General features: G+C 34.1%; 1 protein-coding gene across 6 annotated transcripts in view; it reads left to right on the top strand.

Moving 5' to 3' along the window:
- grh (grainy head) overlaps positions 1 to 19,656 on the top strand; it is a 603,835-nt gene that overhangs the window by 544,952 nt on the left and 39,227 nt on the right. For all 6 annotated transcript variants that reach the window (XM_081754667.1, XM_081754669.1, XM_081754656.1 and 3 more), the window contains exon 9: positions 13,905 to 14,003. In XM_081754667.1, the coding sequence (XP_081610793.1) occupies positions 13,905 to 14,003 (99 nt within the window). The remainder of the gene's footprint in view (positions 1 to 13,904; positions 14,004 to 19,656) is intronic.

The following is a 19,656-nucleotide window of genomic DNA, read 5'->3' as shown; positions in this document are numbered from 1 at the left end:
TTTTTACATTTAGACATTCGTGTCCATATTGAACTTGTGTTATGTGTTTTTCACCTGTGTAGATAATAGCTGGTTTCGCGACATATTTATGTTATTTTGCTCAATTAACTTCTGTCGAATGAAAATCCCTATCTAAAGAGAAAAGAAGCATTGTTTTTCGAGCAACAAAAAAAGAGAATGATAATGTTTTTTATGTACAAACTATTAACGAATACTTTATTATAATGTAGATAGTTTATAGGAAATATAGAACAAACAGGCAATGTGATTTTGGCACGCAAAGGCACATGAATACCAAGGCCACATCAAAGTATTTATGGCTCTTTAACTAAGTTGAAAATTCTTTTCGCAATTTAGTTCAAATCAGTCACCGTATTTCGAAGGACATTGTCATTTTTAAAAGAGAGATCAAGTCTATCAAATGAATTTGGATAAACGTTTTTACGAAACCCATAACATCGACTGCGTTATGATAATGCTTTATCTGCAACCTATTTTCTCGTAGCTTGGTCTTCTTTCTATTTTTTTTTTTTTTTTTTTACATAATTGTTATTCGCCAATACATGAGTAAGCATATTACTTAAACTATCGGGTGTATCAAAAAGGGCTTTACAACTTTGAAAACATATTAATTTATTCATTTGTAGCAAAATACATCAAGTTTTGACTCACGTAGTACACTAGTTTAGAAACAAGCCACCGCAAGCGCTAGCGACAGTTGCAGCAAAGATGGCTGCCTTTACTAGTCTCGAGCATGCTAGCTGTGTATTTTGGTTTGAAAAATCCAAGTCTGCGACAATTGTGCAACGTAATTTTCGTATAAAGTATGTTAAAGATCCTCCCAGTAGGCCTACTATTTACCAGTGGCGTAAGTGTTTTATTGAAACTGGATGTTCGGTATCAGTAAGATACAACAAATCTTCAGGTCGTCCCCGTACTTCTGAAGACGTTGTAGTGCAGAAATCGACTTCAGATGGGATTTGCCCCATTACAAATGAAAGCCATATTGAACTTCTGTAGGTATAAGATAAAAAACATGATGTATTTTACTACAAAATGACACCAAAACCAATAAATCAATATGAGTTTTCAAAGATGTCTATTTTGATACACCCTATATATTATAAACGACATACAAAGTTTATATATAACGATGCAGGTAGACGTGATAACTTTCGATGGTTGAGAGCTTAGGTATGGTGAAACTTATTACAGATTCAATTCCAACGCATTTTAATTGTGATGGGTAACATTGTACCGTACTCGTGGGTTTTATCCAATTATTCCCATTATTTCCTATTTTTACATCATTTTGCTAATTCTCTCACTACCACACATTTTCATAGAGGCAGTATTCTTACTACTTTTTTCTTTTGAAACTACCTTCATATGTATTTCTAAACTAGAAATGACCAAACCTCATTTATGTCGCAAACTTTTCCCCATTGGATAAGTGTCATCTCTGCAATTGCACCTACACCTTTATTAGGGGTGTGGTTGGGAAGAAGCTGTGAATTTTATTAATGAAATTACCATGCTTAATCTCTTGTAAAAGCTTTATGTGTTTTGTTTTATTGTCTAATTTTGAAATGTTATTAAACCAAAGAAAAGTTGCATGGTAACATAGTAGTAGAGCACTTAACCTCTGGTGCGTGAGGTCTTTGGTTCGATTCCCGACGAAGTGTTTCTGGTGGACAGCAGCGTGTCCATGGGTTTTTTCGGGGTACTCCCCTTTCCTCCCACTTTCTTATTCTTATTCCATCATCATTCACTTGCTTTAATCATCATCTCTCTTAGCCTAAGAGACAGGCCCGTAGCCAGCCCAAAAATGTAGCGGGGCCAGGCCCACCCTAGCCCTCCCCCCGTCTATACGGGCCTGCTAAGAGCCATAATCGTGGGACGTTAAACTAAAATATTTCATTTCATTATTTCAGTCCTGAATATTTTGATTAAAACGTACGCCATGAGAATTCTAAATTCATCAAGAAGAAGTTATAATTCTCAGCAGCGATTGTGCTATAGTAACCATTACGATATCTTGCACGTGTTGAACTACCTTAAACAAAGTATTTTGACCCTTTCTGTGTACAAGAGGTCAAATTCTAGATGATCAAAAAATAAACATAATTATTTGACAACTAAATACATTATTTAGTGAACAACGTGAAAAAATAAAAATAAAACTACCTGTTATCACTGCAGTCTTAATTAACAGTTTCTAGCCAGAGCAGAAGGCTTGACAATGATTGACGAGCGTTCGCGTTTAATAACAGAAAACATGGCGTTGCATGTGTATTCTTACTCCCTAAATTACAACACTCTTTTGTTAAAATGTTTGCCAAAGCATATACATGTAATCTGTTTCTCTGCTCGTAAAGTCTGTGCGTGTAATGTTTGCACTAACGCATAAATAGGGATCGTGAACCTCTTGGAGGGTATAACCACTGCAGTGCAATCAGTTCTCATCGCTTCTTGAAAATCGTATTCATGAAAAATGGTCATTAGAAGTACTGTGTTTTTCTTTTCTGAGGTTCGACACAGGCCACATATTAAGAATACACTGCCAAACCTTAATGTGATTTTAAACGGTAATCATAGCGGCCAAAAGAATAACAAAATATAGAAAAAAAAACTATTCTTGCGGGTAAAGAACAGGTAATTACACAGGCATTTTTATTATTTTTTTCTTGTAATTTTATGCCAGAAAGAAGTACAGCTGCTCTGCATGTATATAATTCATGAGATTCAGATTTATAGAGTTTCAGGCGTCGCCAGAAAATTTTGCAGGATTGTGTCAAATGGTAATTATTTCCCCTTGTGTATTTACAACATTGGAAATTACAGAGGCAAAACAAAAAACCATACGAAGTATTGTACTTAAAGGACCAGAGAGAGAAAGTGGCTTATTCCACGCTGTTTTGGAGGACTATTTTGCATATTTGTTAGTAAAAGAATATGCCCAACCGATGAGCAGCACAAGGAAGGTAATGACGAATTTGCGTCGTAGAAATTTTAGGCGAGCGCAAAACAATTTAGGCTTAAACTGTACTCTGTTCAAAATAAGAAACGAATTGACATTTAGACAAGAACTGTTACTCTGCTGAAACATGATAAGTATGCTGCTAAGGCGTCCTCTATAACTCTACGTTCTCTAATGAAAAGTAGTTATAGAGGATTCTTCAGCGGGATACTCATTATGTGGCAGCAGAGTAACAGTCTTTGTCTAAATGTCAATTCGTTTCTTATTTTGAACAGAGTATAGGTAGCAAACGAAAAAATATTTAAAATGTATAAATTACACAGGAACAACGTGTTTTAATTTCGAACAATCATGAAAAAGTAGAAGTACGGGTAGACTAAAGATTAGAACCATTGATAAAGTTTAAAATTAGATAGATAATGATTTCGTAGAGGGCATCTTAGAAAAAAATATGTAGTGCTACAATGTCCCTTCGAAGCGGAAGGGCACCGCCATCCTTGTAAGGCTCTACACACAACTTTGTAGCGAAAGAAGAAGCTAAAGTTCTTTATTTGTGCAGAGAGAACGTAGTTAGCAATCATGTAATGCTAGCGTTTTTGGTGGGTATACCGGAGCTTCTCAACCTGGGGGTCGGGATCTTTACGGGGATCGCGAGAAAAGTACATGGGTGTCGCAAAAAGATAAATGTAATTAGGCCATAGAAGCGGGTAGCAAATAATATTAAACAATGTTTTCAACAAAAAAGAATAGTTTTAAAAACCATTGGAATAATATTAATAACATGAAACTGGTGAAAACTGCACATTGAAGTACAACAATACAAATACAACTCACAATTGTAAGCGATAGGCAACAATAATCAAAAGTTATTACAAACAAGAAAGTACATAGACAAGAGGATGCGATAAAAGAGAATCGTGGTATAAAATAGTTTGGAAAGAAACTTTCGCTACACCGTTTTTTTTGTTTTTTTTTTAATATAGGGTATGCCCACCCCGGGGAAAACTCGTTCTTTCATACATTTTAGTACGCCATATACAGCCTATTACCAAATTAATGAAAAATGTACTTCGATGTGGTTATTTCTTCTCAAGTTCCTAAGAGCCAGTCACTACTATTGCGAAGAGAACTGCATTCAATATTTTTCATTGAAAAAAAAAAAGTTACAATCGAGTTTACATATTCAAAATATCTGTTAGATGTAATGAGTTTATCTGTTAACGTACACTCGTTTTATTCAAATTTTGGAATCTTTTGAAGTAAATACTTTTGGGGATTTGATGAAATTTAAAGAAACAATACACAGTTAATAGATTTCTTGTGTCATTATAAGATAAACATGTCATGTATCTAGTGTACATCATGTAATTCAACATTTTGTAGGAAGTATTCTGTGTATTATTCTTACAAGCGAAACATAGTTTAACCACATGTTGAAATTTTTTTTTTTTTTTTTTTTTAAAGTCACAATACAGCGAAGCTAAATGTCTTAATAAGATATTGTGTATGCAGTAGATATGGATCATATTTGCTGACGATTGTATTATATAAGGTGCAACATACTTGACTCAAATAAAAACTGTTTGCAAGTGCTAAGGTACATGAAACCTACTTCTCCCATCACATCCCTTAAATTGTTCGAAGCCTTACGTGTTTTTAACAGTTTCTTCAGAGCTACAGTATGTGTACTACTTTTATTGTATTCCTCCCCCCCCCCCTCTAAATGTTCTTTACGAGATGTTTGCCACCAATACATCAACTCGAGTGCCACATAAAATATTTATAACCCAAGCCTAAGGACAGGAATGCATCGTTGCTTTAGGTTTGAAGAGAAGAGTATAATAAATCGGCCATATGTCGGACAGTTAATATATATTCATGCAACTATAATATCACACCTTAGTATTGAATCACTGTGGATATATATATAAACAAATATAGAATACATAATCATTATTCCTGTTTCACTTAAATTCAACTTTACAATATAGCATCTTAACAGTTTATTGGCATCAGTGTTCAGTGTATGATAATTAATTTAAGCATATAATACATTTAAGATAATATAGTTCTAGCTGTTAGTCACGGTTGTTCGTATTATCCCTAATCGTTTAGAAAGAAGAAGAAGAAGAAGCAACGTTGTGTATAATTTCATGCACTTCTGCCATCTATGGGTTATTATAGGAACAACATAGTAGATAACGTCAATAAATTTGCTTCACAACTGTGACGTAAAGCTCCATCTAGGATATCATAAATCTGGATTGAAATAGGAAATGGCATTTCAAGTGCAAAATGGAGTTAGTCACGCATATTAAACATAATGCTTCAAAATAAACTTTTAAGAAAATATTGCAGCACGCGTATTTTTAATAAATCTTATGTTATCGTTTTATATTGTACTTTTATGTAATAGTTTATAAGCTATGTCTATTATAGAAATACCCTGACAAATTCTATATCACATACAATAAATAGGTCTATTGTTGTATGAACACAATGCATGTATAATGGAATAACAAAACTCTGAAAAAATGACGGGGACTCGAATCTCGATCTTCTGTTTGCAAATAAAATTACTACTTGCTCAATTAAGCTACCAGCAACTGTTTTCACCCGTTTACACCCAGATTCTACAGACGATTTAAATAAATAAAAAAAAAAAGGTGGTTTTTGAGCCACTATTTCAGAGAAATTCAACTACTAAGATATTTTCTGATTCATGAATGGTGTATATGATTGTCGGTTACCACTGTTGATAATTTAGACATTATATAAAACGCAAAGTAGTGTCCATTCTTCGTCGAGTAGCTAATGCGTATGCTTTCTCTGTGTGTACTCTCAAAGCGTTGTTTCCAAGTTAAAAAAAAAAAAGTCAAATAAAACCCAAGGGGTGATTCGGCCTCCACTTTCTATTCCATGTAGTTCGAGTGCTGGAAGTGGTGAAAACTCCAATCAATCAAAATTTTAAAAATGTTTCACTTCGTTTGAATATATGTTGTAGATTAACATGTATGAGATTGTATGGTATTATGCGTGAAGCAAAATTAAAAATAAACTGACGGTTCAAAACCAGATGAAAACTTGTGTTGACAAGGAAATGTATTTTCATAGGGTTATTTAAGGGTCACCGAGAGAGTAGCTAATCATGAATGTTACGGTGGTAGTTACAAATGGAGGGTTTGTGCAGAAATGTACGAACTGTAAACATGTTGTTGTTTTGTAATGGATGCTGAGAAATATTTGTCAACCGAGGGGAGGGAACGAAATACTCATGGGGTGGCAGTGAGGCAACACGCGCTCCTACAAATGTCAATTCTTTTTTTTTTTTTTTTTTTTCGAGTATAGTAACATGCATAAAGCAGGAATGCCCATCCTCTATCCCTAAATTTTCTTATCAATATCCGTCAATAAAAAGCATTACCAACCTTAAATGTACTTATTGGTTTTGACTTCTGGGTATGGTTTTGCTTCAAAGTTGTTTTATTGAGGGACCGCGCTGGTTTAGTGGTAGAGCGTTCACCTCTGGTACATGGGGTCCTTGGTTTGACCTCAGCTCACGCCAAGTGAGCTTTGTGGTGGACAAACACCGTGTGAGTGGGTTTTCTGGAGACTCTCCCATTTCCTCCCACTTTCTTCATTCCATCATTTCACTCATTTCTCATCATCTCCGTCTCCTTTTGCCTAGCCGGCATTAATGTGGGACGTAAAACTTAAAAAATTACATTTTTTTTGTTTTATTGAATGAGTTATATAACTTTTTTAAAAATACATATTTAAAGGCTACTTGTTACTTAAAGGTTTTCAACTAATCTTGTTTGTTGGACCCTCTAAAAGTTTAATGACGCAATATACGTCACGAACACTCCTGACAAATTTGAATTCTACTAGGAGTGCAATAACTCGGACGCAATTCACAGCAATGGATTGGATAAGTAGCTGGCAAGTCCTATTCTTCATGATCTTGATTTGTACATAATCACATCGCAAAACTTGTACGAATGATTTTTTTTTTCGACACGTTCATTACGTAGGAAATACTTTTTAAAAGTCCCTATATGTCTATGAGGCAGGTGAAGCAGTGTTTTCTTTGCGACGACAATAAATTTGAACACCATTCCTCCTCTTCCTCCTCCTGCTTTTACTTTTAACTGTTACACTTCATTAATTCAATTCAAAAGAAGATTTAGAGCATGAATTGTTACCATTATACCACCGTCTTCCTGCAAATGTATCGTTCTTATTGAATACAGCGACTCAAGTTGCGGTCGGTGCAATTCTGAAAATTGGCTTTCAGAGTTGTCAGCTAGCATTGAAAATACCAAACTAACAAATACGCCTAATTTGAAATTATTAACCAAACAAGCGTGTTAAATACAACACAATGAATTTTATCCGTATGGCTGGCTTATCTTGATTACTGAAGCCCGCGGTGGCTCAGTGGTAAAGCGTTCCCTTCTGGTGCATGGGACACTTAGTTCAATCCCAGTTCGCGCCAAGTGAGCTTTGAGGTGGACAAACACCATGTGCTTGGGCGTACTCGGGGTTCTCCCATTTCCTCCCACTTTCTTCATTCCACCATTTCATTCATTTTTAATCATTATCGTCTCTTTTTGCCTAGCCGGCATATAACCGTGAGACGTAAAAGTTAATGATTTCATTTCATTTTTTACATTTTGATTACTAATAGAATTAAATTCGTAAAGAGTTATTTAGCAATTTTGCTCTTGTTTATTTAAAAATAAAGTGACGATCAGTGAAAAAATTAACAAAACATTTTATCACAAAACTAGTAAAATTGGTAAACCGATTAATGAGGACAAGCAGCCATGTTTTAATTAACAGTGTATCACTAGCAATCACCTCTTTTTTATTCGTAGTAGTGCCTAATAGAGGAGCTGCAGTTGTCAGATCCCAGTAGCAAAATACATCTGATTTTAATTTACGTATAACAATTACCAACCGTCGTATAACTACGTATAGCCGTGTTTAATAATATTAAATCCTCACTTACCGTTTGTAACGTTATGTATACTTAAAATAAATCAACACGTTCGTTATAATAGTTTTGGTGCTTATTAATTCCTGAAAATTCTTTATTCTAATTTCTCACATATTCATATATACGAGCTAAAATAGTACTTCTAAAACACAGATACAGCTACACACAGTTATTCATACATAAATTCATTACGTACAAGGTAAATTGTGTATATTAGAAAGACTTTTCATATGCTCTTTGATTTGGCAACACTGCCAAGGTAAAAATAAGAACCCTCCCTCATATAGGCACTTGTAAAGAAAGACCTTAGACAGGTGCAGATGGAATTATCACAGATTCACAATACGTGGCCCCATTTTCGTTGCCCTTCCTTCCACACTAAAAGATCCCTTTTCTATTCAGGTATTTGTGTTCGGCAGAAAAAGATCACAGGAATACGTATATCAAAGAATATGATTTTGTTGGAAGGGGAAGAGGGAGCCACTGTTGTGTGGGAGTTTTTATACTATGGGCAGAGGTGTTCGGAGAGAAATTCTCGACAGTTTTCATTGGTTTCTGAAAAGAAGCACAAAATTGATTTCTTCCGCTGGGAAGGCGGAGAAAACACATAAAAAGAGAGTAACTGTATTACAAAAGGAAGTATTTTGCTGCAATACAATAAAAATCTCTGCCCAAAATGGCAGCTTCCCTTTATAAGGCTCGTTATGTATATAAATTTAACCAACAATGAAAAATCGATTACAAGCTTGATACAGCAAAAATATAGTGTGAGTTACTTTATCTCACAGATTGCCAAAGAAAGAAAAAAACTTATTATTCCGTTATCAATGGTCGTAGATGCTAACTGAATTCAAATATAGCAATGTTTCATTGGATGAATTTCCAGGTTTCATTTTCAAGGGATATGCGTATCTAGATAAATGAAATTGAAGTATCGTTGGTTTGTGATATTCACCCAACAGACGTTTCATTATTTTTCGTATGTTAACACACCTCAGGCCAAAGATAATTAATTTTCGTTTTTACTTTGATATTTACCATAATCTGAGATAACTGACTACCAAAGTGTCTATTACATTTCAGCAGGAAAAATCATTGTGCTGTATCCGGATTTCAATATCGACGAAATATTGAAACTTGATCGTTATATTGAAAAATATCGATTAGTAAAATTTTTCGATATTCAACAATATCGATCAATATTAACATATCCCTCAGCTCAAAGTGCATGCAATGTAACGGACGTGCGAAGAGAAGACCGGACATTAACCTTTGGATACCCAAGGTGGGTAAAAAATGTACCCTATGCATATGTTTTACTGTGTCTTTTATGTCGTAGACACCCGAGGTTGACTAGCGTTCTGTGCATTGTGAGTCTGACTGTAACGAAACTAGATAAGAATTATGTTGTAAAGTTATCTGCGTACGTATGTAGCTAAAACTACGCTGGGGTACATTTGTACCCCCTGGGTATCTATGGTTACCATATTTGTTTCAAGTATTCCATTATTGTATTTTATTATTGTTAAGAGCAAAATAAAGAACAGGTAATCTTAGAGCCTATTGCAATATATCGTTTCCATATTGAATTCATATTGCAATATTGCAACCTTTAATGCCACAAAAAATTGCAAATTTAATACAGTTCTATAGCGTATCTAACACCATTTCCGTTTCGTTAACCTAACCTACATAAGCTTACCCTAAACTAAGCTACACTAACAAAACCAACATAACCTAACAAAGCACAACCCAACACAAACTAATATACCAATATTACTGATGGCACAAATAAAGATGTTTTTAATTGCAAAATTTTGTATTGGAGTACACCTGTATCCGTGTTGAGAATCCGGAGTTAAAAAATATCATGTATATCTGAGGGTTAAACAAAAATCACGTCTTTGCTATGTAGTGATCATGAAACGTTGGAGTGTGCATTTCTTGAATCATTGAGAAGTTGAATTACTTGTTACTGTGGGGAAAAAAAAACAAACCCTGGAAGGTTTCGATATGTCGATTAGTATCATTTTTCATATCGATATTATCCATCACCGTGTGCGTCGGTTTTCTCAGGGTTTTCCCGTTTACATCATTCTATCATATATTATCCATCTCATCACTACAGTGTTCCTTAGCCTCGAAGTATGACCGTCGGATGAAGTTGCTGTTTTAACATACTCTCTTTCTTAAGTTTCTTACTCCTACTCCTATTCTTCACTGACAGTACAGACAATAGTAAAAACGGTATCACGGTAGTCAGCTGCCAACGTTGGGCCTACGTTGTAACTGACTGCTTTACCAAATGTTTACCAACAAACTCAATTGCTAACCTAGCCCCTACGAGAGAAGTAAAATTTCTTGGAAGTAAAAGTTTGAAACTGTTGGATAAACGACGGTAACTCGTTGGTTGGCCAACATAAACTGTTGGATAAATGACGGTAAATTGTCACTTTGCCATCATAAGCTGTCGGATAAATTACAGCAAATTGTTGATTGGGCAAATATGTTGGATAAATGACGGTAAATTGTTGGTTGGCCAACATAAACTGTTGGGTAAATGATAGCACATTGTTCGTTGGTCAGCGTAACTCCTTGATAAGAGACGTCATGTTGTTGATGATCAACACATAGTGCAAACTATTTTGACCAACGTATTTTTTTTTAACTTTATTTCTCGAATAACTAATTCTCAATCATACCAACCATTACGCTATGTGGGACCTACATTGTTTGCTGTTAGGAAATTAAAAAGAATGATATACATATAAAGAAGAAAGTGGCGAAGAGATCTATTATCATATAATTATTGTGGGGAAGAGAGAGAAAGTGTGAAACAAACATAACTAAACACGAATTTAGCGAAGAACAGTCGATGAATCAACTTGTAAATAATTGCACTCTTTAAGCGGGCATGAAAATGGGGATTTTTCTCTGTGTAAGATTTGAAACAGCAGGGAGGAAAGAATGAAAGTTTAATGGCGTTCAAATTAAAAGAAAATATTTTCAAAAAATTGTGAGAAATGCCTTAAGGGAAGTTCTAACATTTATTATTTTGCACTGCATAATAAAACCCTACTTCTTCTTAAGCTTAAAAATAAAAATATTTTTAAAAAACGGGAACAATGCCAATAATAATTTGAAGAGTACAATTGCTCTAGTTGACAATACGCCACTATAACTCCCCCCCTGTGTCCATCACAGCAAGCTTCCTCACTTCATACAATGACAACCTTTCTCCACGGTTGTGTGACTCTTGGTCATAGAAGTACACGAAGTTGCTGCCGAAAGTTCCCACAAGGTGTTTTAGTTGCATCATTGTTGTCTGAAAGCTCTTCCGCTTCGGCGATAAAAAGAATTCTAAGGTGGAACCAAGAAGGAAAAGAAAGAAAGAAAGAAAGCAACATGGTCATAAGGTATATAGAATCGAATTTTGTCTATTTTTTTCGTATTTTTTTAAGCTAGTGAATTTTTTTTTCTGTATTTTTCTGACAAAGGTTTCTTTCCCCCCCCCCCTTAGAACTCGTGTTAAGAATTATGAAGTATTTTTCACTTTATAATTCTGATTCATATATAGCTCTTTTGATGAATTGTACGTGATATTTAATAAAAGCATATATATATATATATATATATATATATATATATATATATATATATATATATATATATATTTGATTTCATATTGATAAAGTTAATTTTCAGATTTAGCTTGTTTCGTAGGCCTTGCTTTAGTCCTGGATGTAGCTTAACTGAACAAATTTCTTTATATTACATAGTTTTAAGGAATAAAAGTTTAATAAACGTATTTATTTATTTATTTATTGAACAAATTTCCGGATACAGTATAACTTTGCCATTTTACACAGGGAAATGTTAACAAAGGAAAGAAAAAAAATAAGACAACAATAACAACAATAATATGGAACAGCGTCAAAAAAGAGTGTAAAAGTAATATTATTCCGTCAAAACTCGTTTAATTGCTCTATCAAACACCGGGTAGCTCGAAAAAAAAATGTCCACATCAGTTGTTACTTGATTATAACAGTTTAGTATTCTGTAAAAAACAGACCTCTGTATAATTGCCAATCTAGGACGGGGAAGATGGAATAGGTGGGCATTTCGGGTGATGCGGGAAGGGGCATGTAAGGATAGTTCCTGAAGTAATATTTCCGATCTTAAGTCTCCTTTCACTATTTTATGGAGATATTTCAGGTCAGAGATAATTCTACGTACTTCCGTAGTCTGGATATTCAGATGTCGCAAGAATTTCTTCTTAGATAATTTATATATATTGTTCATGGCAGCTTTGGAAATATTCAACATGTATTAATAAACCAAAATGACTATATTAATAATACTTGTGTAATTGTTTCGGCAAGGTAATATTGCCTTCATCAAACACGTTATGAAAGGTCTTCATTAGACACGTTATCGAAGAGCTTCATCAGACACGTTATGGAAAAGCTTCATCAGACACGTTATGGAAGAGCTTCATCAGACACGTTATGGAAGAGCTTCATCAGACACGTTATGGAAAATCTTCATCAGACACATTTTGAAAAAGCTTCATCAGACACGTTATGGAAGATCAATATTAAGATAAATCTTACGACGACGTTATCTAAGATTTTCATCAGACACACTATGGAAGATATTCACCAGACACGTTATGGAAGATCTCCATTAGACACACTATGGAAGATCTTCCATAACGTTATCATAAGATTAATCTTCCATAACGTGTCTGATAAAGGCAATTTTATATAGCCGAAACTATTACACAAGTATGTAGTGTTATGGACAGTTCTGTTTTTATAATACAGGCGAATAAATTTAGGTGAACTCCAACAGTAGCCATTACAGGCATGATAAATGAAGCTGAGACTCATAGAAATTATAATTTACCTTTTACACATTTATTCTTCAAATGTTAATAAGAAAAAGTAAAAGAGATGAAAACTGTTGTTAACTTAATTGCAAATAAAAGCAACTCATAACCGTTATTACAATGAGTTGCATCAGATAGTTTATTTTTTTCGTCGTCTTCAAAGAATAATAAAAACTGTTTCTTGAAAATTTTATAGATCAAGTTTCAGTGTCTCAAAGTAATGTTAGAGGAAATATAAACTTTAGTGTAAAAAGACATTTCAATTTACACTAAACTACTTAAAAAGAAAATGAATTAAGCTATGAAGAAATAGGTAGGACATTCTCACAACTTAAAACTAAAAGAAAAATATGGAATTTAGAAATTGAAATCAGACAAAAAATAATACTTAAAAGGACTTGAATTTCTTTTTAAACACTGTAATTAAAATTTACACTTGCTTTATAAAAAGTGCGATTTCTTTTTTCATTATTATTTGTGATCCAACAAGGTACTATTTAAAAACCTACCTATTTCTTATATTCTGAATTTTCATTTTATAATTTCTTATTGATATACACATTACAGTGTAAAAGATAAATTATTATTATTATTATTTGGATGTTACGACGATAACATTTATAAATACGCATATGTTGATATGGACAATAGTCTGTAACGTATGATAGCAATTTATTCTATGGTCAGCCTGAACATTTAACTTGTTAAATTTTGTGGCCAGACATGTATAAAACTTGTCTTTGTAGATAGTTCTGATATAATACGTAAAGAAGCTATTAGTAGTGGATGCATTCTCAATTATACAGAAGGAATTTTGTGAAAAATAAAAAAGGTAAATGTAGTAAATTTTCGAAAAATACATTCGTTTAAATATATTTTATCTTGACTGTTATTATTGAATATTTAGTGAGTTAGCTGCTTTTTAATTAGTTCCAGAAATTATAATAAAACGAACTTAGGACTAATATAGAGATGTTATAATATAAATATAAAATTTTCTAATGTACGTTTTTTGTTTTGTTTTGTTGTAGGGTCTACCTCTTCACTTACAAATCGATACGTACGAAGATCCTCGAGAAGGCTCAGTTTATCATAGAGGGTACTGTCAAATAAAAGTATTCTGCGATAAGGTAAGTACAACAATTCATGTTTTAAGCCCCCTCCTCCATTCACATTAAAATTATTTAATTGATAAACAAAATTGAATGAAACAGGATTGTTAATTTTCAAAGGCCATCTTTGTGATTGGATTTCTTTAGTGATTGAGGTAAAAATGAACAATGAAACTATAATTATCTAGAATAATGGGCTCAGCATGCGATCTGGATAAGTATAAATGCGGACAATTGGATCAAATGTTGAAAAAAAAAAAAAAGATTATGTTGTGAAATAAATATTTCTCCAAAATTACTTTTACTTAATAACAATGTAGGTCTAATATATTTTCAAAATAAGGTCACTTTTACTAGAAACAATTACAAAATATGTAGAAAAGTAGTTCGTAGTTCGTACATACATATGTATGTATGGACAAATACAGTATATCTCTGAAATTGGTGAAATGTCGACTTCGAATTTGTTGAATAGGAATTTGAAGGAACTAATAATTTTTACAAAGGAATTAATACAATTCGCATTTCAATAAGTTTTTTTAGTTTTATTATTTCTTGATATTGATCTTCATGTTTGGCGTTCCAGTTGACAAGAGTTCGGGTCATTGGAGTTGTACTATACTTTATTTGGCGTTCCGGATGACTGTAGTTCGAATCATCGAAGTTTTACTGTATCGTATTTATTTTATATATATCGTTAGTATAGTTTAAATTACAAGGGGCAGTCTTCATTGGAGACTTAAGTAATCGAGTTAGATATATAAAAAAAAGTTACATCTGTTTACAGAGTAGTCTATTCAACTTACACAGCAAGAAGTTTTTGAATTGAAGGGCATCTTTGCAAATTCTTGATAGAGGTATCTGCACCATCCTTGTTCACCGTTGTTGTCTCAATGATTCTGTAAAAATGTAAAGTTATTCGAGGGCATCTGTCTGTTTTGTGAACTCGTTTCATATTTGCACCATATACAATTCATTCAACGTAGATTTCCTTTAATCGTTTAATAGCTGCATTCAAACATTGACTAGGTTAGTAAATATCATTGAAAAAAAATCGTAAAAAATATTTTTGGATTTTGTACTATTAAATAAAAGAAAGAAAAAAAAATTTAAACGTGGCTGAGGGAAATCCAAACAAATATAAAAACAATTTTTAGTAGTGTCTGATGACGACTTACAGACGGTCGAAAGTTCTTACACAATATTTTTTTTGTGTGTGTATTTTGTATAAAAGCATAAAACTACTATTTAATCCAGGAATATTTTAATATATTCGCAAGAAAAGAGAAAAAAGATGAAAAATAAATGCATCTTGTTGGTGCAATCCTACGCAGGGTAGAAAGTTATTTTGTTTAGCAGAGCTTGTATTATAATTTGTTAAAATACCTCCTGATGTACAGCAATTACGGTTCTTGATTTTTTTTTCAAGATAATAAATACTAAATACAGATATTCACATTGTTTGAGAAGGTCATGTAGAACAGAAGTACAGGTGGCAAGTGTGAAAAACTACTTTTCTTACAGAGAAGCAACACTGCGAGAACCACTCCTTGCTGTTGCCATCTATGGTCAGTAGCCTTTAGTCTTGAGTTATAAGTCTTAAGGTGGCCCATATTGTAAAGCTTGTAGCCTATCAGGTCATCCACCTTAAACCTGGTTCTGCAATCATTTGGCTCTATCTATGTTCCCTCAATCAGTAGCCGCCAACATACGGGCAGTGTTTGCATTGTCCTTGTTCCTTAGGCTGTACTTAGTTATATGTTAATCTTTCAGTTTCCGCAACATTTAAAGTCAAAATTAACCTTTCTGCAATCAATAACAACGTATGAAGAGAGAAATTGTTGTAAAGACGATGGTTGATTGCTCAATATCTTCGCTTCTCATACGAAGAAAAATGGGGAGCAAATATATTAAAACTGCATTGAAAAATAATTGTAATCCAGATAAGTGTTGTATCGAAATTTTTCTTGTATGGGCCCAAGTTCCCTGTAGAAGGGTTTGGCGACGCCTCTAATTGTCTCTGTTATATACAGTAACTAGTTTCCCATAGACTTAATTCGTCACGCATGGAGATCACATAGACTTCGTTATAAGGGTTTAACACTCGAATACTAATGCAACTCGAGATCCATTTATCAATTTATAAAGAACGTAAAGACTGATTTCCACAGAATTTGGAATACCGAGGAAGCAAGTTTGAGTAGTTAAGATGTGTCCTAAATGAGTCCCAAAGTAGAGTCCGAGTAGGAAAATTCTTGTTCATGAGTTTTCATGTCGAGAATGGCCTGAAACAAGGAGATGTGTTGTCGCAGTTATTATTCAACTTCGTTCTCGAGTATGCTATAAGGAAAATCAAACACAACAACCAGGACCTAGAGCTGAATGGTATTCACCAGCTTATGTCATATACTGATGTAAAGTTAATAGAGGATGATAGAACAATAGAAAGAAATGTAGATATTTTATTAAACGCTTACAGGGACATGGGTTTAGAAGCAAATGCAGAGAAAACTAAATACATGGAAGTCCGTCGAGATTGTAATACAGCAAATTATGGATGCAGTAAAATATCAAATAGTACTTTCGACAAAGTAGATACTTTCCTATCTAGGATCAATATTAACAGACTAAAACCATATTCACAAAGAAATTAATGTCGACTAAAAGCAGGAAATTCGTGTTATTATTCGGTTCAATATATTTTGTCTTCGCGAAATCTGTCCACGAATTTGAAACTTAAAATATATAAAACGATAATCGTACCTGTTGTCCTGTATGGTTGTGAAATATGATCGCTTACTCTGACGGAAGAACGTGATCTGAAAGTATCTCATAATAAAATGGGATATTCGGACCCAAGGGAAACGGGAATGGGGAATGCCGGAAACTTCAAAACGAGGAACTGCAAAATTTATACCACTTACCAAACATTGTTAGGGTCATCAAGTCTAGCAGGCTAAGATGGGCAGTTTATGTAGCCAGAATGGAAGAAGGTGGGAACGCTTTCAAAGTTTTAACTGGAAGTACAATTGAGAAAAGACCACTAGGAAGGCCTAGGCGCAGATGAGAGGGCAGTATTAAGATGGATCTCGCAGAAATAGGAATACAAAAAAGAAACTGAATTCAGTTGACTAAGGACAGAAGTCAATGGAGAGCTTTTGTGAACGTGACATTGAACCTCCGGGTTCCATAGGCCATAGAGTGAGTTAGTTAAAGATTGGCGCATAGGACAAATATTACTAGTATTCTGAATTTTTGAGGAGGCATGGTGGCTTACTGGTAGAGAGTTGACCTTTTGGTGCGAAGGGTCCTTAGTTAGATTTTAAGCTCTGTGAGTTTAAGGTGGACAACGTCGTTCGTGCCTCTGGGTTTTCTCGTAGTTCTGTCGTTTCCTCTCACATAATTATTCCACCAGTATTTCATTAATTATTAATCATCGGTCTCTTAGCCTAAATGACATAATCGTGGAACATAAAATTAAAAAAAAAAAAAAAATCATCCTATGTCTGAATTTTCGAACTCTCACAGTACGTAAAAGTATTTTTATTGATGGCTTTGAAAATTATTTTCAGCCGAAAACTTAACAGTTTTCCCTCTTTCAAATGTTTAAATTTCGAAAGCTGAACATGATATCATTATTATTTTTTTCTCCTTGCTTGTATTTTGTTTCTTAATGTTTTTGGTATACTTCATGTCCATACTTACGTCATATTTTTACTGCTCTTAAGACAATTTATCTTCAGCAGTACTTTTGCAAAAATGTCTGTTGATAGGAATTGGATTTCAATAATTATTTGGTTCATCTTAGCTTGCGTTGCTGTTTAGTGGACACCCTGTAAGAGGAATGACCTTGAAATGAGTGGAGGGCAACAACGATGTATACTTATATATAAGAAGAAAGAAAAAAAAAAGGAAGGAAACGAAATGAATGAGTGATTCTACGAAACGACAAAACCATGACAGAAAACTGTAGTGGCCATCTCGGCCATTATTTCTCTCCCTTATAAAACTACGATCAAAAGAAAACGTTAGAAGACACGCAGATTTAAGGGGGAGATAAAGAAGAAGACAGAGGAGGGGTGGAAAGAAAGCAAAGCAAATAAGTTGCAACCCTAGTTTTTTTTTTGGCCTGTACAGACACTGCGTAGTCTCTGAATTTATATTGCGACATTAGTTGTATCACGATCTTTCTCCATAGCACTTTGTACCGAGTTGCTGGTAGTTAATAAGGAACCGGCATTGCGTGCAAGTGTGGAGATAGGTAAAATTAAGTGTTGCTATCCTCATAGTGATTAAAGGAACCACCTTATGAAAAAGATTTGTTTGCATGCTGAAACATTACAGTAATTTTCCAATGGATAGTTTTGCAAGAAAAAAAAAAAAGTTTTGCGATATACATCGTAATGGAAAAAAAAAGATAATAATTTAATTAACTTTTCATTGTTAGGCTGGACGAAGAAATGTTTGAAAGAAAGATTCATGTGATCTCCTACTTACAATACTGTACATTCTCAACATATATATAGAGGTACACCTTTTAATATTATAATATTTGAAAAATATTCTTATTACACGATGGGATATTCATTATAGTAGCATATTTCAATCAATATTAGCCACACGTGTATTAAAATATTCATAATCCTTGATACAGCAGCGCCAAAAATGGAGCCGGAAAATGTATTGAGAACTCTCTCTATATTTCCTATAAAATAACAAATGAACGAGGGCATGTAGCCACAGTGCACTTCGCCAGTTAGCAAGATTAGAGGAAAGTGAATTAATTAAAGCAACTCAGAGCTTTTTTTTTTTTTTTTTTTTAAGTTTAACCAACGTGCCATTCAGCACCGCGGCAATATGATATGTTGATCTGAGACCGATCCACATGAGCTTTCACCAGGAATTGAACGTGGGTCTCCCGCGCCGAGAGCGTGTACGCTAACCGGAGAGCTCTTTGACTCAGAGCAGCAGCAAACACTTGTCCAAATGCAGAGTCATTGCGATGGGAGCGTATAAAGTAAATCAGTATGTATTTTACAACGTATTTCTTGCTTAAGACAAAGTAAAACATCCTAACTATATAAACTCTCGAAGAGATTAGGTGGCCATCTAGATTTTAGTTGGGTAACGTGTGGTTAGCATTCTTCTTATTCTTGGCTTTTCTTGACCGAGGTTCACTACTTCTTAATCTTCGCAGCTACACCATTACACTGTTCCACTTCGTGGGGAAGTGGTTAAGATTGCTGTTTTCTGTGTACATTGTTTCGAGCTCGATCTATAGTGTGGGCAATGAGCTTCAGGTAGGAGTATTGGTTCGGATCGCACTTTAAGCAAGAAACACGAGTATTGGTTCGGATCTCACTTTAAGCTAGGAACACAAATATTGGTTCGGATCCCACTTTAAGCAAGGAACATGAGTATTAGTTCGGATCCTACTTTAAGCAAGGAACACGAGTATTGGTTCGGATCCCACTTTAAACAAGGAACACGAGTATTGGTTCGGATCCCACTTTAAGCAAGGAACATGAGTATTGGTTCGGATTCTCACTTTAAGCAATAAGTCTCATTTGAGAATAGCCCAGATTCTGAAAAGTTACGTTGAACTCCAACGAATTAAAAACATAATTCACAATTGTTTCTGATATTGAATCACGTTGAAATTTATTTGATT

The sequence above is a fragment of the Thermobia domestica genome, chromosome 1 (assembly GCF_964235325.1).
Source record: "Thermobia domestica chromosome 1, izTheDome1.hap1.1, whole genome shotgun sequence".
In the NCBI taxonomy this organism is placed as follows: Eukaryota; Metazoa; Arthropoda; class Insecta; order Zygentoma; family Lepismatidae; genus Thermobia; species Thermobia domestica.
The sequence above is the reverse complement of the archived record's forward strand: the minus strand, read 5'-3'. Positions and strand labels throughout refer to the sequence as shown.